Genomic DNA, 23,456 nt, shown 5'->3' with positions numbered 1-23,456 from the left:
AAAGCAGTAAATTATATATTTTGATTAGCTGCTACTAGTAATCAGAAGTATAACAACATTGTAAGGGAGTATTTAAGTAGATGTATAAATTGTGGTGTAGGTCGAAGAGGAAAATAATCCTATAAAAGTGATAAGCAGTTATTGTCCCCTATTTGGCTTGAGAGAAGCTGCAACTCTCTGATGAAAGCCTTCACTGCGCTGTACATTTCATGCACAAAAAGGCCCTTGCATTGCAGTTTGACATTCAGTTCATTCATCTGAGCAGTCACATCTACAGCAAAACCAAGGTCTGCCAGCCAGTCTGCGTCTAAAAGCTGAAGGATGCCATTTCCCTTGTTCACACAGAACTCCCGGACCTCTTCTCCCAGGTCCCAGAAACCTTTCAGCACTTTTCCCAGGCTGAGCCACCTGACAGCTGTGTGCTAGCTTATGTCATGATGTTCAGTCTCATTTTCCTCCAAAAGTGCAACAAACTGTCTGTGATTCAGTACTCTTGCTCTTGCTCTAACTGTTTTAGTTACAACATCAACAACATGGTTCATTTTTAACACTGACTTACACAACACTTCCTGATGCTCTCAGGGTTAATTTCTGTCACTTTATCATTCTCCAAGTCCAACATTTTTCTCCATCAGATTTGGACAACCATCTGTTGTCACACCTACCGGTTTGTCCCATTTCAGACCCAACTTGTCCAAACATGCATTTACCACCTCCGTGTATTTCCTATCGTGTTTGGTCATGTAGTGGCGATTCAGATTGTAATCCTTAAACACGGCGACTTGTGTACCACAAACTAAGCACACGGCTTTACCTTTGAGTTCTGTGAAGAAATATTTAGCAGTCCATGTCTTGTTGAAAACACGACATTTGGAATCAACTTTTCTTTTTTTAACGTGAGCCTACATTTTTAGGGGGCCAGGGGTAGCTGGCTGGCATCACCCGACGCTGATACGTGCATCCATACATAAATAATAAAAACGCCAGGCTTTTCAAAATAAAAGCAACACAGTTGTATTGCACAGCATAAATACTTGTTCATTTGTGTTTATGACTGACATACCATGTGTAGCCCGCGGCCCGTAAAATGCCCAGGTCTGACCTAGACCCAGCCTAATACCTCAGGCAAGCAGCCAGACAAACAAATCCGACCTCATTCTGGCCTGGTTTGGACTGTGCAATGCAAACTAGAGCATTTATGTTAGCCTTAGCAGCAAATGAACAAACAAATCTTTTTCAAGCTCAACACATAGCGTCTCTACACTGGTACATACTGCCTCCGGGAAATTATTGATATGTTAGCCTAATGCTGCTCCTAAGGCTCTCACCTTCTCCCACCTGCTCAACTGTTATATTTGCCAGAGATCAAAATGGAAGCATTACAACATTTAAGAGGGTTACAAAGGGCATGATAATGTTTTGCTCAAGGCAATGCAGGTGGTGACTGACACATTTTCACCTCAGGGCTTACCGTAGCTTTATGTGTTGGTTGCTCAGATTGTTCAACACTACAAACCCATAAACTGGACTCCACCTGACCTGATTCAGCTGCTGCTAACATAATAACACTTAAGACAACATCTAGTGTTTTTTTGTAGTCTATCACTTTACAACATAATTTGCTTTGCTTCCTCTCAAAACCAGCACATCTATTGGTGTGGAGTGTATTCTTCTGGCCTCAACAGGTGTGTAGCACCTTGTACACAAAACCCCCAAAATATGCAAGTTTAATATATTTAGAGATCCAGACCTCGGTATACTGTAATGCAATGTAACACAAGCACAAATGTAAGCACTGTGACCACCATTTTCTTCCTGCACTGCACTGGCAGTGTCATGTTCTCTTTAGTGATGACTAATTGATGTCACAATACCACTTTCAAATGAATCCCAAAATAAGACCCAGAAAAATGCAGATGCACTTGATTAAGCCTTTTAAAAAGAGATCTTTTTTAACAAAAAAAGAGGAGCCAAAAGAAGCATTTCTGCTTTTGAAAGGTCTAAAAGTAGTGATTTAAAATGCAAAAATGCAATGATTCAATTATGTGTGAGATTAGTAAAGCACAATTTTTTTAAAAAAGGGAAAAAAAGAAGGAGTTATTCTCTACGGTTTTTCCAAGGGCTGAAATAAGGGCTAGAAAAAGATGTGGTGGGTAAAAGTAACAATGGTGCCAGTGGTAATCAGGGCACTGGGGGCTGTGACCTCCTAAACTGGAAGAATGGCTCCAGCACATTCCAAGTACAACATCAGTGACCTCTGTCCAGAAGAGTGCTGTGCTAGGAACAGGTAAGGTACTGCGCAGAACCCTCAAACTCCCAGGCCTCTGGTAGGACTGGTAAAACTGGTATCAGCCACCTTGCAAATGCTGTGGGAGAATGGAGTCACATCCCCTCCATTATGTGAAATATGGACGTTTGCCCAACTCAGTATTTGTAACTACAAGACACGTCATCTCACATCCTTGAAAAGCTGAAAGGACGCCATTTTCTTCCACTCAATATTCAGCGTTAAACCGACCCCAAAACCCACTAGAGGCATTGCGTTCACTGAGCTAATCCTACTTCATGTTGTTATACATGTCAGCCCACAACAGTGAAGTCAACAGCTGCGTGCACAGCTCAGGAGTGCATGCCAAAATTTCTGGACGTCCTGTATTCTCTGCACGCCATGCAAAGATCTCTGATACACAAGTTGGTCACTTGCATGTCTACACAAGTAAAACACAATCTGTTAAAATCACACCATCATCTGATGTACATGTTAGAACACATCTGGACTGATGTTTTTCAGGGTAACAGGCTGGAGGATGCGTTCACTCACTCACTTGTCTTTGCTGTCTTTGGAAAACTGTGTCTGTAGTTGATTTGAACACAGAACTGTGTTGCTGTGATCTCAGATACGCAGCTGCTGTTAAAAAGAAATACATTTTTCAAAGTGAGCTCTTATACAGACTTTGTTCAGTTGTTGTTGTTTAGAGGCACAGTCAGCAACACTGACCATTAGTGCTTTATTTCAATTTGGTGGTTTAACGGAATGTTTATTTTTTTTCTTTTTAAAATAGAAACTAGAAAAATTCTGAACTATTATTTCTGATAAAAAATATATTATATAGAGAGACTCTGCAGGCGCTTTTTCACTAATTTTTCCTGTAAGTTAGTATGCTTTACAGTAAGAGATGCCAGCAAGACTCCATAACCTCTTCTCATCTTTGTGTCACTTCTGATTTCATATTTAAAAACTCGTCATCCCATTTTCATTTTTCATTTGCTTGGAGAGAATCTCTCCCTGTTGTCTTTTTTATCCACTTCCTAGAAGCAATTTGTATGTGAAAACCAGGAGGGAGGGATGGTCGGAAGAGGCCCTGCCATCCTAATGTTGAACCTAATTAATAAAAGCAGGCCGTTCCAATTTAAGAGGCTGATTAATGCAACAGATTCATCACAGCATGGAGTGGACATCTCTGTTTTTCTCTGTTCGTGACAGGACAGGACAGAGACAGCACGGCGTTATTGGAGTATGGCAGAACACGCTTTTAATCAATCTGCGTTGACAGAATTATTTCTTGATTTTCACAGCCTTTGTCTGAAAGTTACAGTTACATGAAATGACCGCTAATTTAGTTCTTGTCTCCCGTTTACAGACATGTTGTAGATCTTGGAAAAGATTTGGCAAATATTTTGTTTGAAATCAAACTAAACTTACTTTTTTATTTTTTCATTCAGTTTATCAATTTTATAAAATTGAAAACTGTATATTTCTTTGGGGAAAAAAAGAAAAAGCATTATGTGTCTAAAGGTCTAAAAGATGCTATTCAGCATTATAATAATGCCAAGATTCGAGGTAAGACTTTGGACAAACCAGTGATTAGATAAAACGTTACAAACGTTTTTTATCTTACATTTTCTTCATTTCTTTTACTGACAAAATACTGATGCAATTACATCTAAATCAAGTTTAGGCCAGTGTAAGCAAAGTTTAATTTAGGCTTATTTTGTCCAAAAAACTATTCAAAAGTCATCAGTGGGTCCTCAGATGTTTGCACGGGGTGAAGACTTTTATTATGATCAACGTGGCTCCTATCTTTCATTGTGAGTCCCACATAAACCATCCTCTCATCCTTACAAAAGGAGGCTCAAGGAATCCACAAATTACAAAAACATTTAATCTTCTTTTTTAAGCAAGCTTTTTTTAACCTTTTAAAAAAGATTTATATCTTTTTTAGGAACCCTTTCCCTGAGGTTGAATTTCGTGGTAGGAAAGTTGGAGAGAGAGAGAGATCCCTTACTGTACTTAAATCTGAACCGTGAATTTAGATGTACTAACAAATTGTACGCAGTTTCAGAGTTGTTTATGAGCATTCTCTCTTCGTGTTCTTTCATGTTGCTGCTGTCTCGGTTTACTACTCATTTAAAAGTCAAATGGACATCGGTACAAGAGCTCACCTACACTTATTACTACAGGCACAACTTACTATTTAAACTATGAGTACTACTGCTGTTACAAGCACTTCTAGTGCAACATAAATAACTTATAAGAAATGAATAGAGCTATGTCTGAATTTTGGATGTTTCTCAGAGACTGTGATCATCAACATGCTCCTTCAAATAAATTAGATAAAGAAAAAAAACAGCCAAGTGCTCTTTTTTTTATTTAGAGAGGAACTCCCTTGGGCACTCAAAGGAGTCCTGGTGGTCCCTGAACCTGACTTTGAGGAACCACTATTTTCAAGCAGTGCAACCAATGAAGTACAGTAATGGAGTGTAGTGGCCTGAAGTGTAGCTATGAAGTCTTCCCTAATGACTCTAGCACATGTGTGTCTGGCTTTCAGCCCTCTCATTAACGTCACTGGACACTGTATACTCTCTGTGTGTGTGTGTGTGTGTGTGTGTGTGTGTGTGTGTGTGTGTGTGTGTGCGTAAGACACTGCTGTTTGCCAATATAGCAGGGATCAGAGTGCTCTGGTGATCTCATCTCCGCTTAAGTCTGCTGCTCTCCCTGTGGCTGTGCGTGTGTTACGTGCTCGCGTGGGCACACACCTACACAACTTACTGTGCACTCCATGCAGAAGAGCACACTTCATGCACAGGTGAGGGATGTCTTTCATTCTTCAGCAGCTGGAAGGAGCTAATATGTGTCGCGTCCTTTTACAGAAGATAGCTTCCTTTTCCTTCTTTTCTCACTCAGGAGTAAACGTTTAGTAAATGTTTCTATCTCATTTTTTGTTTCAGTTACAGATGTTGCAGCTCTGGTTTATGAATAAGCAAGACGTGAGTGTGTGTGTGTGTGTGTGTGTGTGGTAAACAGGGTGGTTTGCTCTGTGGAAGAAGGAATTTCCCCCAGCAGTCCCCATCAGTAATAGTGCCTGTAATGAGCTGCAGCTGTCAGCCTGGTTTCCACACACTCATGCACACAAAACACACACATGTACACAGAAAGGAGGAAGCAGTGACTCACTCAGCAGTGTACCGTCGCACTGTATGCTGATAAACAGTGTAACTCATCAGACTCGCATCAGACGCTAGACACAAACATTTCCTCAGGAATACCTACTCACTCCTTCTAAAAATATCTGTGGATTTACTTTACAGTTTATGACTTATTGTGTGCTGTAAAAATACACTGTTTGTGTTTCTCATTTAGAGATGCATTCATAAAGACCTCCTCCTCCTTCTCCTGAGTATTTAAATGCCAAAATGCATTTCTTCTGCCTTTCTTTAAAGATTATGTTTCACTCTGCATTTCAGGAACATCGACTTGTCCAATCAAATCGCACTCTAAGTCAACCCGTGGACTCGTCATGAGTGAGGGAGAAGGAGGAGCAGTATTACAGGTCGTGTCCGGTTATCAGCCCAACGTGCACGGTTGCAGTCTAATTTAGTAATTTCTCCCTCGTCCCCCGCCTCATCATCTAACCCTGCGTATGAGGCAATCTAAAGGCACTATAATTGCATCTTGCACTTCATCTATAAACCCTAATGTTCAGTTTGTGATCCTATAAACCCTAAATAAAGTACTTCAGTAACTCCAGAATTTTAAACAAATCCTTGTTTTAATTATTAGATATTTAATTACTTTTGCTAATTTTATTTTTCAAAATTTCCTCAGAAATATGATTTTGAACCGCTGCTAGAGACAAATGATGTTGGGGTCACAGACACCCATAAAACATTGTTTTTTATTGGTCTTAACAGTACTTTTTTATATGGCACTGCCCCTCCCAAATCCCAAATAATGCATACACAGTCTATTTAGGCATAGTCTATTTAGACTAAGGTATATATATATATGGACTACCATCTCTCTCTCTCTTGCTTTCTCTCTCTAAATAAATATATATATATATATGTGTGTGTGTGTGTGTGTGTGTGTGGTAGGTGTAATCACGATGCTTCACTGCTTTATGGTTATTTCAGTGCCTTCATCAAATGTGCAAGTGTGTTAGTTAGTAAGTGCTAGTTGTTCACTTATTTTTTACATATTGGGTTTTAACAAGATAAGAGTATGAGAAAAAAAAATATTCTATGGAAAGACTGGTGGTGTACCAAAAGATGTTGAAAATCAGATCAACAAGAACATTAGCAGAGAGGCCATATTAGCTATGTGACTGCAGATTTGTCCTATTGGTAACATGACAGAGAATACACATAAATCAGCAGCTACATATTATGAATATGCTAATGAAGCAACACTCCCCATAAGCTCCTTGGCACTCCAGCAATCATTCAACTATTTTGACTTTCTCCCCTAAGAAACAATAAATTAAATAAATTCATTAATAAATAAATAATCTACAACAATAATAAAAGTAGCACCTCATACCAAGCCCAGCTGAGCCACAACTTTATGTTCTGACTGGCCTGGCCCTCGGTGACCTCTGCCAATTTTTTTTTTTTTTTTTTTATCTCATTTCACTCTAACTTTGTAGATCAGACTTTAATTTTGAAGCGCGGGCCAAGGGACAGTGATGAATAGGCTACATCAAGCAGGGCTTAAATTACCCCTCTCCCTGGTGGCAACACTGACCGCAAGGAGAGGTGTGTGTGTGTGTGTGTGGTGACCTAGTAACAGCAGACAGAGAAAGAAAGAGGGCTGGTCAGCACTTGCCCTCTCAACCCTGCTAGTGCCGCAGCACACCCAACAAGGCAGGAGGGTGAGGGCTGTGAGCGGGGAACGGGGAGGGGTGGGGGGGAGAGAGAGAGAGAGAGAGAGAGCATCCACTCAATCTTTTTCAGTTTGTCGTGTCAATGCCTTGTCTTCTTTTTGGTGGGAGTTTGTAACTTTTAAGGTTATTTAAGGAGATTCTAACCCTGGCCTCCTTTTACCTTCCTCTCTCCATGCAAATAGGCGCCTGCTCTTTTTTTTTCTCCTTAATTTTACTTTTTCATTTTCTTTTTTAGTGAGTATCACCACCAGCGGTCTGTGTTGGGGAAGACGAGTTTTGGAGGTCATTCAGATATCGGTGAAACCTTAACACTACATAATAAAAGTGTGAGTCAAATGGAGTTGGGAAAGACAGGAGGGTTTGGCCAGCAGCCACAGGCACGGCCTCAGGCTGCAGGGAAGAAAATCAAAAACAGGGTGACAAAACGCACATTTCTCAGAGGAAAAAAAAAACAACTTATAAAGCTAAAGGAGGAGTTTAATGGAAGCTTGTGGACTTCTGCCTGCCCATATTAATACAGAGATCATCTCTCTTTTCCCAATAATACAACAAAAGGGTTCCTTTTTACACAAGAGGCATTTTCTTTATACTGAAAGAGTGGCACTTGTTTCTAGTAAATGTGTATTTCCTCACAGAATTTACAGCTGAATGTTTTAAGAGGTTTTCAGTCTTTCAGTGTTCATCCTGAGAACAGATACAGGATTCAGGGGAGGTGCCATATTTTAGGGTTTAAGAGACATACAATATGTTGTGCTGTTTCTTTCTTTCTTTCTTTTTTATTTTGCTGCTTTTCTCCCAAGCTGCTCTGCGCACTGTCCCTCCCTCTGGCTCTTTATCCAGTCTACTGGAAACCAGTGTGCCGTGAAACACACCACACCGCCTCTCCACGCCAACGTTACCATCGTAAGGAGAAGAAGGAAAAAGGAAGAGGAAAAAAAAAAGAGTAAATCACGGATGGTGTAGAGTGGTAGAGCTCAGGGATAAATCACACTAGTTCCGCTGTAAACCTGTTTCCACTGAAACACTGCGTTTTCGAGAAGGGGCAGACATTCACTGAAGCCCAGTCTGGGCTGTGACAGGAACTTTAAAACTGGCTTTTAGTGGGATGTTTTTTCTGTGAAGAAAGCGTAGAAATGAATCCTGAAAGAGATGTGATTCGTACAGGTGATTAAATTATATTTTTCAAGTCACTAAAATACCATCTAATAAAGCATGATATTGTCGTTTGTCTTTGCGCGTTATGACCACGCGTGGACGTTTAACTTGAATCAGTTTCGACTTTATCTTGACTGAATAACAACGACGACAATAAAACGGCAGGATCGACTACTTGCTCACTCACTCCAGCCTGGACCTCAAAGCCGCGCTGTCCCGTGCGTCCGTGGGGAGGCTTTTGGAGCATGTGCGTAAAGACCGCAGCGGCAGAACGCAGAGGCAATGTCCCGATCCCCTCACTACCATCTCCTTAACACAGACACACACACACACCGCAGGGGCCACTGAGGGAACACGGTATAAATTAGTGACCTTTATGCGTAAAACAGAGGTTTCACACATACACACACGCGCACACACACACTCGGTGGCCTAGTCTGTGTGTGCGTGTATCTCTCTCTCTCTCCAACTGCTATTGGAATCAATATTAGAAATGTTAATCATTAACTCCATCACTTGTATACCAATTTCCCCCACGTGTTTAAATCGAGTCTTTGGCTCAAACGCTCAGATATGAGTCATCCACGCGGCTGTCATAATATTCCTGTGCGAGTCTGCCTTTGGAGAGCCAGCGTCCTGTAATTGCACTCTAATATGTCACCTCAGATTAAGTTCGCGGTGGGACGCATATTGTTTTTAGTGAGAAGAATTAAATCCGTTCATATGTCAGTGAAACGTGAGTATAACAATTGCGAGCAACCAAAGGCGAGAAAGTTCATTTAACTTAGTTTTCATATCAGTGAGAACACGAAAACGCAGCGATGCGGTGATATTCGTCCTAAAGGCCTACTGACAATAATAATAATAATAATAACATCTGAATGTGATACCTTGTGTGTTTTGTAAGTACGCTGGATTTCTGTTGTTTTCTACTAATTGATTTGCTCATGTAGTCTATATAAAATCTATTAAAACATCGTCACTGTCCACTGAAAAAAGGGGGGAAAAAGAAAGAAACGCACCTCTAAATCCTGCGCCAAAAAACTTGGTAGAAGATGTGAAGTTTGGTTCTCTTTCGCAATAATCTGAAATATTAAAAAAAAAAATAAAAAAACATAAAAAAATTTATTTATAACCGGGTTAGAAGTTATTCAGTAAACCACAGAATCTGACCCAGGATTACCCTGCAAGTTTCCTTACGTACAAACTTCGATTCAAAACGGATACATCGATGAGTTGGGACAATTTTGGCACTTTTTATTACCAGCTATGAAACATATTTCGTTCCTTTCCGTAACACGGGTCAGATTGTTTTCTACTCTCACCGTTTTTCATAGTGATTTAAGCGCAACGTAGTTTTAAATCCCTCAGCATCTCAGTATATTGGAAAGTTTTAAGCAAACGTTTAAATATCGTGAGCCAGCGATGAATGATCAGTGTGTCTCTGGTGTCTCTTTCTCACACACACACATAAACACACACACACCTAGATTCACTCCCTTCACAAAAAAAGAAAACTTATTCCAGACAGAAAAGTTAATCAGATGAAAATGAATATTATCACTTATAATGAATTACTGTGTCTGTACTGGTAAAAATGGACTTGCTGAAATGCTGATGAAAAATGGGAAGATAAAAGCCATGCAAACAAAGCACACCGATTTAACCATATGCCATTGACAAAAGCCATTTACTGACGTTGTACCAGCCTACATGTGAGATCCACAGTCGCTTTCACGACTCTCTCCGGCACTTTGGTCGTCGTGATTTTATTTCACGCATCGATGGCTGCAAAGACAACTCGGAAAACTCCGCAGCTACCACAGATTTGTATTTCTCATCAAGTACAAGTTAAAAGCGCATATTGGATGCAGTCTCTAAAAACACATCCAAGGCACAGCGAACTGTTAAGATTTCGTACCTGTTCACCTTCAGAATGATTTAAATCTTCAGCACCTAAATCCGCAGTACACATCAGAGACTTAGTGACGCTTTGTGTTGTAGAATTACACGAATTTAAAGCAAGCGGAGAAAGAATTATTTTGTGATAATAGCAAACATCTTAGTTTTGTATTCATGCGCTTGGCGGCTGTGTAAATCAAAGCCTCTCTTTCCCTCTGTGTGTGTGTGTGTGAGAGAGAGAGAGAGAGAGAGACCCCCCCCCCTCACCTAGACAAAGTCCTGTGAGGTAGGCGTTGTGGGTCATGTCTGTATGTCTACATTCCCATTAGCCACTAGGTCTGGTCTGCATGAGCTCGGTTCAGAACACTTTCAGCCAAAATGTCACCAGAGTTTGATTCTCAAGAAAGAGCAACTGCTGATGTCTCTCCAGGGGTGCTACACGAAACTGAATAATAATAATAATGATGAATACAAAATACAGGCGTACTTAAATTATTTGTCATTATGACTTCATAAGTTTGTCAGTTAAGACTTTAAGCACCTTAAATGGGACGCGCTGTTATTTTACTTTATGTAGGCTGAGTTGGAAAGCGCCTTCGTCAATTTCAGTCGATTAGGATAATAACTTTAAAATGTTATGATATTTGGAGCTGACCACAACACAGAATGTTAGCAGGTCACCATCCCAGTTATTTAGGAGACATATTTCATGTTTTTTGTTTTCCTGATCGACATAATTGCCAAGCAGATTTAAGTTTTGTTTGTTTTTTTCATCCAAAGCATCTAAAACCTCCCTGAGCCTGGCATGAAATATTTTGAAATGTTTAATACTGGAAAAGCATTTCCATATCTCAAAAACTGCGAGATGAAACAAACTGTTTATGTGTTCTTGTAGATATTTGGGAATAACAGTAAAATACTTTAAGGGTGAAAATCCACTCGAAGTTCCATTCGGGAGTGAAAATTGCAAACAAAAACGCGGAGCGCTGGATGACGGGCTTTTAGGAAAGTGGACTGTGTCAATCAGACGGAGGGGAGAGCTCTCCGTCGCCCGTGAGCGCGCGCGACGCGAGCGCTTGCGCGTGTGAATGAGTGTTATGTTTGAGTGTAGACTGTAGGGTGGGAGGGGGTATTGTAGTATCGCAAGGAATGTGCGCACGGCAGCTGCGTGTGTGTGTGTGTGTGTGACACTGATGGATGCGCCAATGGAAAGACGGACAGATGCTTGGGCGGATCTAACGGCATGCAGTGGTGGAGCGGCGCACAGAGTCGCGGCGAGATTAGGGCGAAAACATCCTCGATCGGCGGAGAGTCACCAATCACCAATCCTTCCACCGAGCCCGGGGAACAGAGGAGGAACGGACAGACTCACCGGCGTACCCGAGGTGCGACACGGGGCGAAAAGGCTGAGGAGATCTGATTCCCTCGACGAAGAAAGCTTGTTTCTCCGGCTCTTGACGAGCGTGAGAGACGAGGAGCAGCAGCACCACATCTGGCGCAAAGGAAGACGGGAGCAGAGAGAAAGACAGCCTTTGGCAGCTCACCCTTAGTGCTCTCACTTGTTCTTTCATTCCTGCTTCAAGAATCCTTTACCGTTTGGTTTCACCACCACGAAGCCACGCGTTCCGCCTTGAGGATTGCCTGAAAAAAACAACAACAAACAAACAAACAAACAGGAAAATATATATATATTTTTTATCAACTTTACCAACTCAGTTGAATCCAGAAACTTTTATTGCTCGTTGTGAGGTGAAACACTGCGAGGAAAAGGAACAGCAGCCTCCACAGAAAATATCTGAATATCCTACATCTCAGCCAAGGAGGATTTTGATCTTACCTGTGAGGAAAGAAAAAGTTCTTTATTCCATTCAGTGCCCACAGAAGGGCCAGCGCTTGATGAGGGTTTTGCGCCTCTTCGGTCACTTGAGGCGCAGGAAGGAGAGCGAAGCGCAGCGCGGGGAGACACGTCTGATTCGCTGCGTGGCTGATTTAAATAGCTCCTATCAGGCCACGTAAAGAAAAAAAAAAGGAGAAAAGTACCATCAGCGGCCAACAAAGTGTTTGGCAGTCGGCGCTAGAGCTCGGCTGATCCGTGCGCTCCAGCCAGCCTGCATGGGAGCAGCCTGAGCCCGTCCCCTCCTCCTCCTCCTCCTGTACATTATTACAACAAGGGAGACCCAATCAAGCACGTATCTCGTCGATTCACGCACACACAGACACACGCACATTAACACGCGCTCGCACGCGCGCACACGCATACATACTGACTGTGTGACTTGCCCTCAGCGGATTTTTCAAAGCGCTCTCGGACAAAATATCGTAACCGTGCCAGGCAGGGCAGCGTGTGGGCGACCAGTCCCGACCGTCACCTCCTCCTCTTCCTCCTCCTTCTCCTCTTTTCGCCTCCGCTGTCGGTTCTGAGAATAACAAACTGAAAAAGCTGCATGTGGCTTTTTTTTTTCGCTCGCCACCATCAGGACTTGCCAGAGGCGAATGGATTTTATGAGATGATTTCAGGCACGTTTCAGCTGGTCCGCCTCTTGGCTTTGAATTGTGCGTGATTAGCGGGAGGGAAAAGCGACAACCTCATGGATAGTGCGGCGGAGGATCAGTCCGTTAAGTAAGTATGCATTTCCGTTCGGATCTCGCTGACAGCCTGTGTGTGCTGCTTGTGAATGATACTGTATATGTGTGTTTTTGTTAAGCGACCATGTGTTCGCATGTCTGCTCCTCTCTTTAGATCAATCTGCAATATGACTGACAGTACGCACATTTCCAAGCAGAACCAAAAGCTACTGATTACCCTGCTCGTTTGGAACCAACGGGGCTAGAATAAGACAGTGAATGACAGAAAGAGAGTGAGGGGGGGTAAGAGAGGCAGAGGGAGAGGGGGAGATAGAGAGAGAGAGACGCGGAGAGAGAGACAGGGAGCTACGTGACGCCTATCAGCAGCGGCGGAGAGGTTGAACCGTAGAGGAGGCGCAGGGCTTCAGTTGTGTCAGCTCTTGATGTGTTGTCCCCTTGTTTGCGGACTTTTGACTGACGCGATCATTTGATTTTATCCCTTCAAGCTTGCCTGTTGCAGCCTCCGACGCCAAGTAAAGAGGATCACACGGAGGCATTCGGCGCTTTTTAAACCACCCTTCTCTGTTTTTCTACCGCGGAGCCCCCTCGGTTCCTGCTCCCACCGCGTTCATCCAAGTCGGAGCGGGCGAGACAGCGACCGACGGAGGGAGCAGCCAGTCGGGGGTCAATTTGCCCCCTCTTCCCCCTCTCAGTCTTTTTTTTTTCTTTTTTTACTCTCTTCACATCTACTGGCTTCTTCTCCTTTGATTTATTTTTGTGTTCGAAAACTGCACCTCCTCCCCTCTTTACACACACACCCACCCCGATCTATGTGGGAGCCCTGAGAGCGCACCCAGGGGGGAAAAACTGTGTATCAAAGCTCCGAGGATCCCCCAGGCAACCTCGGATCACCGGGGCCAGCGAAGAACTCCCTGCCGGGCCCCCGAAGCCGACATGCCGCGGAGGAAGCAGCAAGCGCCAAGGCGCGCCGCAGGTAAGCACTGGCTTCGCTTTGCGTGCAGTTGACCTCTCTCTCTCTCTCTCTCTTTCTCTCTCTCTTCTTCTTCTTCTTCTTCTTCTTCTTCTTCTTCTTCTCTCTCCCCCCTCTCTATTTGTGTCCCCCCTCCTCCCTGCCTCCCTCATTCAGTTACTTTTCATTGATATCTCCCTTACCGACATAGTAACATTTACGTAACTGTAACAACTTTTCATTGTGTACTGTAAACTAACAGGAACGGGACAAACGCTGAGCACACTGTGTATACTTTTCACAGCTCCACAGCTCTCAGTACCACTTTTGCCTTCTTATACCAAACCTATCCCATAATATCTGTCACTTTACTTATTTTACAATCATACAATCAGCTTTGTAATATTAACTATTTTACAGTACTTCTGTTATTATGTCAACAAGATTTTTTATTTATTTATTTATTTATTTTTAGAATTGGAAGGACCCTTAACTTCACGTTTTTTTTAAATTTCTTTTTTGAAGTAGACCACGTTCTTTATGTGGTCTCTAGTAGAGATGAAACAATTGCTCACCTGGTGAACTAGATCAACAGAAAAATTAACCTCTACAGTTTCACTTACCTTTCAGCTAAAAATAATATCATATATATAAAGGCGAAAGGAATAAGTTGCAAATAATTGTTAGTCTGTCGATAATTAATATTTGTGGTGCACATGAAAAGCGGGTTACAGGTGTGAAGCGGTAGTTTAAAACAGTGTTCATAGTGCCTCTCAGAAAGGTCACAGGTCAGCCCCTGTGTCCCAGTGCATGTGTCCTAGAAAAGAGCGTCAGAGTGTAAAAGCCTTTTTCACTCTTTTTCTTTCCTCCACTCAGAGAACTTGATCTTCCGTAGGTCTCTCTTCACCTCTTTTTACTCCTTTCCGGTGCCTCCTGCTGCTCCTCCTCCTCCTCCTGTGCCTGTAGATATTGACTGTGGAATTAAAGATCTATACCGGAGAGGTTTGGTGGAGCATTAGGGTCAGCTGACTGTCACGGAGGCCTTTGACGCTTGCTGGTTTCTGCTGTGGAAGTCGGATAAACTCCGAACTGTGTCAGCCACATTTGTCTTATCCGATCAGTATCTCTGTGTCTATTTTTCTTTTAGTTTCGTGGACACACCATTTTAATGTCTCCAGTACAGAATGTGTGTTCGATTGCCTAGCGGTGATACCATTACACCAGCATGTTGCTGCAATATTCTGTCCAGGCATTTGGAATTTTTTAAAACAAAATATTAGATTTTAGTGACCTTATTCTATTTTCTAGTATATTTCATCCCGCATCATCACGCTGTGTTTGTACAATAGTCACATAAAAAGGATTCCTCTAGCTTGCTCTTATTAACTATTCCTTTGAGACTTTAACATAGTTACCTGTCTGTAAATTTCTTAGAGCTTTACCATTCTTGTTTTTTTTTCATCGGGGGTTTAGTCTGTTTTCTTTCTCTTCAGTTTCTGGGAAAGACTTTTTCTTCTCATCTAAAGATTATTTCGCAGCCGGGGGAGGGAATGTATACTGGAAGAGAGCTTTAATGGACAATTGGCATCTTTGATTTGACGCCTGATTGATTGCCTGTCATCTGGCCGAGCCTTTGATCTGTTCATTCCCGATAAGTGTCAATAAATCACCCCTCCCTCCCGCCTTTTCTCCCTCGCTCACTCTGGCAGCAAAGGAAGGCCCTGCTGAAGTCACGTCTGGCCTCACAAACTTCTAGCCATTGACACCGTCATTTAATTGCATCTTTGTACGCCCCTCCCCCCATGTCTGCTAGCTTTTCACCTCTTCGCCTCACACTTGACTTGGATAAGAACTTAGCCTTTATTTTACATTCCCCCTCGATCTGAGGGACATTTTTGGGGTTCACATCAGATCATTTACGAGCCTGATGATTTGGGTTTATTTTCAGATTTTGTGGTTTTTGAGTCAAACAGACACGACCTTTAATTTTTTTTTTTATAACTTTTGCTTTGTAGAAAATGTGGCTTTGAAACACTAATTACCATTTGTATTTGTTATAGTGAATTAGTCCTGATTTATGCATGACCTTTAGCATTTTATTGTAAGCCATTTTACCTGAGCACGCTCTTGTATGCAACTTTCTCGAACTCTCAAGGAACTATATTCTCCAAAATTAACTGCAGTCTACAAGTACACACACATTCTAACACACATAATTACATATGTGCAGTGGTGCATGCAGAGAAGACATGCTGCAGTGACTTTATAGTACATATAAACCAGCAAGCAATACTTTTCACGTGCACACACGCACATAGAGTGCTATGAAAAATGTAACTATTAGCCTAATCGTGAGGCGGAAGACTGGTTTGCTCCATCAGAAGGGCCCGTCAGAGAGACTTTGTTTCATATTTGATTTAATTGTCTGCCCTCTGACAGCCACATTCATCAATGGCCCTAATGGTCAATCAGAGGCTGGCACAGAGAGAGAGGGAGAGTCTTATGTATTCTCAGCCCAGGGCCTTACTTGATCAAAATGTTTTAGCTCTAATGGACACAATGGGTGGGGGCAAAGGGATGGATGGATGGATTGATGGATGGATGGATGGATCCATAGATGGATGACTGAAAGCCTTTTTATTCAGCTGGAATGAGTGAGTGAGTGTGCCGGCAGTGAGAGCGGGAGAGAAAATGAGGCATTTATTTCTTTGATTAGCGGATGAGAACAAACATGAGGCAGGCGAGGGAGGAGTTTCATTTTAGACTATTGGCAGCTTCCTATTTTTTACTCTTCTTTCCTCCTTCCCGCTCCCCCCCTCCCCATCTTTTACTCCCTCCCTCCGTTGCTCACAGCTGCAAGTTATAAGGTTGAGGAGAACTACATGGCACACAAAGAGTGATGACAAATTGATTGCGCCGTAGTGATGGCAAGAGTTATGGGAGGATGGCAAATGATAGGCCTTGATTAGGGACTTGAGGGGGAGGGGGGTGGAGAGAGTACCCCCAACCTTGAGTATATATATATATCTATTTACGTGGAGCAATCGCTCTGCCTTTCTTTCTCTTTTTCCCACCTTTTATGTCAGTGATTCAGCAGCTCTATTGTGTGTATTTATGGATAAGGAGAGCAGGTATATCATGCCTGCGCATCATAGAGCTTCAGTGACTTATTCAGCCATCACATTTGATGTCATGACATAAACCTCTAGATTTGGTTAAAGGCCAGTGTTGTTTGTTGAAAAGTTCATTTAGACCGGATGACTTGGTGCTTTTTTCATTGGCTATTACTAGTGGATGGAGAGCCGCTGGAACATCTTTGTCACATTCATCTGTTCTACATAGTCCTGCTAGAGCATAAGCATGAAAAAATAACCTTTTTTAAAAAATAAACACAACTTCACAACTGTCTCTTTCCATTCTGGGATCCCACACATGCTTCCTCTTCTATAACAAACCTCTCCAACAGCAACACTACCACACACACTTTCCACCTCAGCGACGGAGCGCACTCGGCTGTCTAAAAAGAGGAGTTGTTTTGCCAGCTTCATTAGCGTTCTCCTAATTAGCCGAGCAGCTGATGGATTTCTGACAGGCCTAATGATTGGAGATGACAAGCTCCGCACACTGTCATGCTCGCCAATTAGGTCTGTGGCATAGTTGGATGTAATCAACTTGATCTTACACTGTCCTGATTTGCCCCCCCTCGTGTTCCCTTTTTTAACCCCACCATGGTTGAGGCTTTGGACTGTGGTGGCATGGTACAAGTATAAATGGCAATAGCTAATCCAGGTCATGCCTGAAATTAGCAGTGAGAATATTTCAAGGACCAGATGGGATAGACGATATGTTTGATAAGGTGGTAATGTTGTGTATGTATACGTGCGCACAAACACCATTTTCTGAGCAATCATATTTATTTTTTCGGCGCTCCTGACATCAGTAGAGTACAAAGCTCAGGCTTTTGTCTGTGGGCTTCAAAGCCGGGCTAGACCAAACAGATCATTGTTATGGGAGAGGAAGCTTGAACATCAAACATCCCGTATATATATTCCAAATTATACATGGATTATATCCTCACATGTGCGACCACAAATCTATTGTTTCAAAGCTGTGTCAGCTATTTAACATGAAAGATGTTTAGCAGTAAGTGGCAGCTGCATGGTGGTAACACAGCATTGTGTGTGTGTGGTGGGGGGAGGTGAAGGTGCACCTTCCTCCTATGAGCCAACAGTAGATTGATGACGTTGACACTGGTCATTATTAGCTACTCAATGACACTTTCCCAGAGTGGGAGGATTTTTCACTGGCGTTGATTTTTCAGAAACACCTATCATCAGCATGGTGTCCAAAGAGGCTAAGCATGATTTATGTAAATATTACCATCAAGACAGATCTGGTTCTGTCCAACAGGAGATAGATGGCAGCCGAGGAGGAAAAGCAGCTGATTTCTGTGATTTCTCTGCCTGTGTGTGCGTGTGTCTGTGTGTACGGCGGCAAGCGTGTGTGTGTGATTGATTGTAGATGAGAGCAAGAGATTAATCATGCTTGATGTGTGTTAACGTTGCACTCGCGGTGGATCTAAGTCGAGATGCAGTGGCCCACTTAGATATACTCACACACACACACGAGAGAGAGAGGGAGAGCACAGGTACACTCGCACATACTCACAATACAGACACACACACATTAAAATTTTTAACAGGGATCTTGAATTTGTAAAAGCACAGTGCGTTTGCCTTTTACAGTCGCTACACTTTATGGGAGAGGAGGCCTTGTTTGTTGAAAATAAAGCATGTCATAATATACAGGCACTTTGTATCGTAGTCTATGGTCTCATACAGTGGATGGCAATAGGATCTAATGAAACGTCATTATAAGAAAGCTAATTATCCTTGTTTAAAAAGGTATTGATAATTCTATTAATGTGCGCATGATGAAGAGGGTGAAAAATGATTTTATGAACAGCACTTTTCACACTGCAGCCCACTATTAGCCATGATGTGATCTAAATGTCTGTTTTAGTCAAAATAATTGTGACTTTTGGATAAAATATCTCAGTTTATTCAATGTATTATTTTCAGTCTAAAAACCTTTGATTTTTGTCTTTTGCGCTCCAGAATCCCTCTGCAACATTACAAAGCTTATAGCCTGGAAGTGACCTTTTGAGACATGGTATACATGGTCCAATCATTGATTACTCCAGTCTGTCATTGAAAGATGGAATTCAGATGTTATTGATCCATGAAGTCAAAGTCATACACACACTTTCTAATGAAGTGGATGTAGTTGAATAACAGCACTTTAGAGTTTTCCATCTGCAGTCCATTCATCTGAGAGTTGTTGGTCTTTTCATGCTAAACCACTTCCTTATGAAATGCACTATTTCATTCCTCTGATCACTTTTGACTGTAAACGCTGATGGATCAGATCGAGGCACAGTAAAAAATGAGGAGAGTATTTATTGAGATAACTGGAAAAAGAAGTGTTTTTGTCTCCTTTAAAATAGAATTGTAGTCATCAAAAATTTATCAAAAGCAGGGCTGCTCTAAAGGTAGGAATAAGGACACTGGCTGTCACTGAGCTGAATGGTCTGATGCCTGGATGAAGGATAGAGATTTGAACTTCAACTCTCCTTATAAAAATATGTTGCAGTGGCTGTCATGGTTGAATCATTCTTATATTGTTGTTCATTTGTCAAAATTATCAAATGTCCATCTGAAGTTTTTTAAACATAAGGATTCATTTTTCGTTTTCGTTTATTGTCAGTTTGATGTTGAATAAATTTGTTTTTATTTCATATTTTCTCTTGTTTCTTTGACCTATGTTAGTGATTCCCACACAGAGGATTGAGACCCCTCCCCCCACATATACACAGGGGCACACAAGATTAATCTACGATGTCACCAGACAATTTGACAGGAAATAAAAAACAAAAAGTGACACAAATTGAGGAAGGAAAGGGGGGTGATGAAGGGTCAGAAGTAGACGTTGCTTTGTAATGTGGTCTCACAAGTGAAAAAAGGTTGGAAACCATGGTTTTATGACATTTTTATCATTTTTATAACATTTATGACGGTTCAACCGGCAAGCTAATTTTGCTGCTTAAGTTGTGGTGAGCTGGCGCCACTAGCTTAGCTTTAACTCAGCCAGAAAGATCTGCTCCCTCTGCAGCTCCAATAAATGTATCCCCAGTCTGCCTCTGCTAGCCTGTCTCTTACTAACACTTCCAATTTTTCTCAACCTTTGCATGTATGCATGGAGCTGAAAACACACTTAGTCCTAGTCAGGTTCTGCATCCCAGTCTCAGTCCCATTTCCTGCATTACTTTGTGCAGAGTGAGTCTTTCCCAGGCAGCTAACTGACACTGTGATTAGTTATGGCCGTCTTCTGCTTTTCTCAGTGCTCCTGCCCCACCGCGCTCTGCCACAATGAACCAAGAAGAGAGTGAGACGATAAAAAGTGGGAGAACTGTTGCATAGTTAAATATTCTATCATAGGGAAAGACAGAAAGGTAATGAGATTGTAAAAAAGATTATGTGCACAGGCAAGAGAAAGAAGGAGCAAATGAAAAAGCAAGCAAGTAGACAAACGACAATCATAGCGAGAGAGACAGAGGAAGAGGGAGGGAGGGAGGGTGGGGAACTAGAGCTCCCTCATCTCTTCCTCTCCCCCTTCCCTTCCTTGAGGATAAGTGGCTGATGGTTTATAAACAGTGTTTCTTTCCCTCCCTCTCCCAGAATCTTCCGTCATGGCTCCCATTAGGTTGACAGCTGTCAATTAGAGCTCCCTTGGTCTGGCGCACTGCACTTTATTGCAGGCAGTTGATGCTGTCATTTTGCTCCCAGTTTCGCCTTGAGCGTTATCACGAGCGCTCAAACAGTCAATAGCTGATGCATCAGCAGTTATTTCTTAAATTGGCTCACAAGGCTGCATCCTTTCCTTATTTTTTTTTTCTCCCTCCTCAATTCTTTCGCCTCTCCCTGTGCTCTCCTCCCAGTTCTTCTTTTGCTCCCCAAAGATTATTTTGTGAGAAAGGGGTGGGTGCAAAGAGTGCAAGAGAGGTTACAGAGCACAGGACACACACAGAGAAATATGCTAAAGAATTTGCTTGTTTTTTGGCATGAAGTTATGTACACCAACATATGCACAATGCAGCTGAATACTGAGGATGGTTGTTCAGTGAAGAATTAAGGTGATCTGAAATGACAAAAAAAAAATCTGTCGAGACACTCAAAAACCGCACATTCAAATACATGTGTTTTTCCAACAACAAGATTGTAAAATAACTGTGACATATTATGATTGCAAGCATAAAATTTGATTGTTTATTTGTCACAAACTCAAATAATATGTGCACTGAAATGCAGGGTGGCATACTCTTGAGACTGCGCTTAAAAGGCTAGTGTGTAATAAAAATAATAACTGGAAAAATCGGAAAAACAAGCATTGGAAAATGGATAAAATTCAAAAATAACAAATTGCAACTAAGTGTACAATAAGTAATAAAATGCTTCAGTGTATACTGGACCATGCAGATGTCAGCTGTACATTTTTTATCATATAAAAATGTAGGATATACATATACAAATTGTAAGGCAACTACACAAAAGCATTTTGGACCTGCTCGAGTGCAAATATGCAAATGTACAGGGCAGTGAAACTGTATAAGCTCCAACTGTTTGAATGAAGAATGAGAGTCAAATGTTAATGGCTACTGATTGAATTATGTTAGTATTTTGTGTCAGAATAAGATTCATGGCTTCTTGTTAAACTTTAAGCATACCTTTAATAATAGAGATCAAAGGTTATTGATTCTAATCCTTCCTGCTGCCACCGTGAGTTCTGATTCAAAGGGCACCCTGGGAGAAAAGTCTAAAACAGGAAATGGAGTGAGTGGAGTGAGATCTCCTCACACACACGCACACACTTCCTGTGCTGACACCAAGCTGATATATGTGTATTTACTGCTATGATCCCATAGCAGACCAGAGACCAGACCTGCTGTATTATTCCAAAAAAAAAAAAAAAAACAGTTTCTGGGGTGGTCTGTGTTCCAGCTTCATGAGAGTATGTCCTAAAATCAAACAGGTCACACTCACACTCATCAAATACTGGATCTAAATCATGGCTGTTTTGGTTTTAGTCATTTTGAGAAATGTGGAAAAACATTTGAGTGAAAGGTCTTAGTCATCAGGGAATTAGTCAGTACAGTTTCCAACAAGACGAGTGGCCTCTGTTTATGGTTAACTATATTTTTATAACACGTGCAGCCTTTTGTACTTCTTGTCATGTTCACCGGACAGAGGGTAAACTTTACGTGTGTGCGTATAGAAGAGACTCATGGAGTTTAAGGAACCTCAGGCTCAGTAGGACCACAAGACAATGTCAAGACAAGGTGTGTGTGTGTGCGCTCGCGTGTGTGCGCGTGCATCTTTTGAGTGTCATCTGGGCTCGACTCCAGGTCTGGGTTTCTTCTTACCCTCAGTGGGGGTTGCCTTTATGTCTGCAAAGTGTGTTCATGTGTGTGTTTGTGTGCACGCTTGTACAATCAGAGCCCTTCGTTTCCCACGGAGGCTTTGGCTAAACCTAGACGAGACTGGCAGCCATCAGTCTCGAGTGTGTGGTGTGTATTTGTGTGTGTGTGTGCGTATGTGAGATGGTGGGTGTGATGAAAGGCAGGGGAGCCAGTGAGGACCTGTCTGAGGCCCTGGTAATCAGGGCCAGCCAGGGCTGACATCCTTCTCAAGCTGACAGTACCTTCCTCTTCTATCCTCAAGATCTCACACACACACACACACACACACACACACACACACACACGGCTGAATGGTCACTACTCAGTCACAGCCACAAGACAGTCCGACATGCCTTTGCTCCTTCTTGTTTCATGTTCTGATCCGTTTCAGATGCTGGGAATTATCCTCACCCTCTACAACACCACATCTGTGTGTATGTGTGTGTGTGCATGTGTGCGTGTGTGTGTGTGTGTGAGATCTTAAGGTTTATGAGTTGAGCAGGGAATGCATGGTTTGATTTGGCCTGGTCTTACAAGGGTGTGGTAGGAAATGTGTGTGTTTGTGTGTGAAGCAGCATAGTCACCTCTGACTGTGTGTTTGTGTCTATTTTGTGTCTGTGTTCTTAAAAAGGGTTAAGAGCAAGGAGACAGGTGAGAGAGACAGAGAGAGAGAGAGAGAGAGACAGTCAACCATGCTGAAAGGGAGAGAAAAAGGGAGAGAGAGATGAGAGGAGTGAGGAGGAAGGCTGTTTTATTTTATACTGCGAGGGCCTGTTGCTAATTAATGTTTCTTGGTCGGTTTCTGTCGGAGCTGAGTAATGTTTTTGATCTTTATGCCTGATAACTGCATACCTAATGAGATTTCAAAGCTGGTGGAGATGGGAGTTGCTGCTCCCTGCAATTATTGACAGATGCCTTTTCTCCGCCACTGGCTGCCGTGCCATAAATCCTTCCTCAGTAATGAGCTTGAGAAGTGCCACCCTGCCAGTGAGCTAATGAAACCGAGCAAGGGGGGCCGCCTGTGTGTGTGTGTGTGTGTGTGTGTGTGTGTGTGCGTGCGCAAAAGAGTGCATCACACTCCTCTGACACATTTTTTTCTCTTTAAATGCACTCTGCAGATGTCAGCCACCTCGCCTGCTAGCGACAGAGAGAAAAGAGGCAGGAGAGAGATAGTCGGCGAGGAAAA

The 23,456-nt window shown here is 42.3% G+C and overlaps 1 protein-coding gene and 1 long non-coding RNA gene across 3 annotated transcripts in view; one reads left to right on the top strand and one right to left on the bottom strand.

Annotated features, from left to right (window-relative positions):
* LOC124062824 overlaps nt 1-12,198 on the bottom strand; it is a 24,975-nt gene extending 12,777 nt beyond the window's left edge. For both annotated transcript variants that reach the window (XR_006844012.1, XR_006844016.1), the window contains exons 1-2: nt 12,058-12,198; nt 11,765-11,861 (exon numbers count right to left, since the gene is read on the bottom strand). This is a non-coding gene — a long non-coding RNA (uncharacterized LOC124062824). The remainder of the gene's footprint in view (nt 1-11,764; nt 11,862-12,057) is intronic.
* Nucleotides 12,199-12,710: 512 nt separating this feature from the next.
* Nucleotides 12,711-23,456, top strand: part of tshz3b (teashirt zinc finger homeobox 3b) — a 34,732-nt gene continuing 23,986 nt past the window's right edge. The window contains exons 1-2 of the mRNA XM_046395733.1: nt 12,711-12,840; nt 13,292-13,779. Of these exons, the coding sequence (XP_046251689.1) occupies nt 13,740-13,779 (40 nt within the window). The 5' untranslated portion in view covers nt 12,711-12,840; nt 13,292-13,739. The remainder of the gene's footprint in view (nt 12,841-13,291; nt 13,780-23,456) is intronic.

The sequence above is a fragment of the Scatophagus argus genome, chromosome 1 (assembly GCF_020382885.2).
Source record: "Scatophagus argus isolate fScaArg1 chromosome 1, fScaArg1.pri, whole genome shotgun sequence".
NCBI lineage: Eukaryota > Metazoa > Chordata > Actinopteri > Scatophagidae > Scatophagus > Scatophagus argus.
Note: the sequence above shows the minus strand (reverse complement) of the source record. Positions and strands in the feature narration are given on the sequence as shown.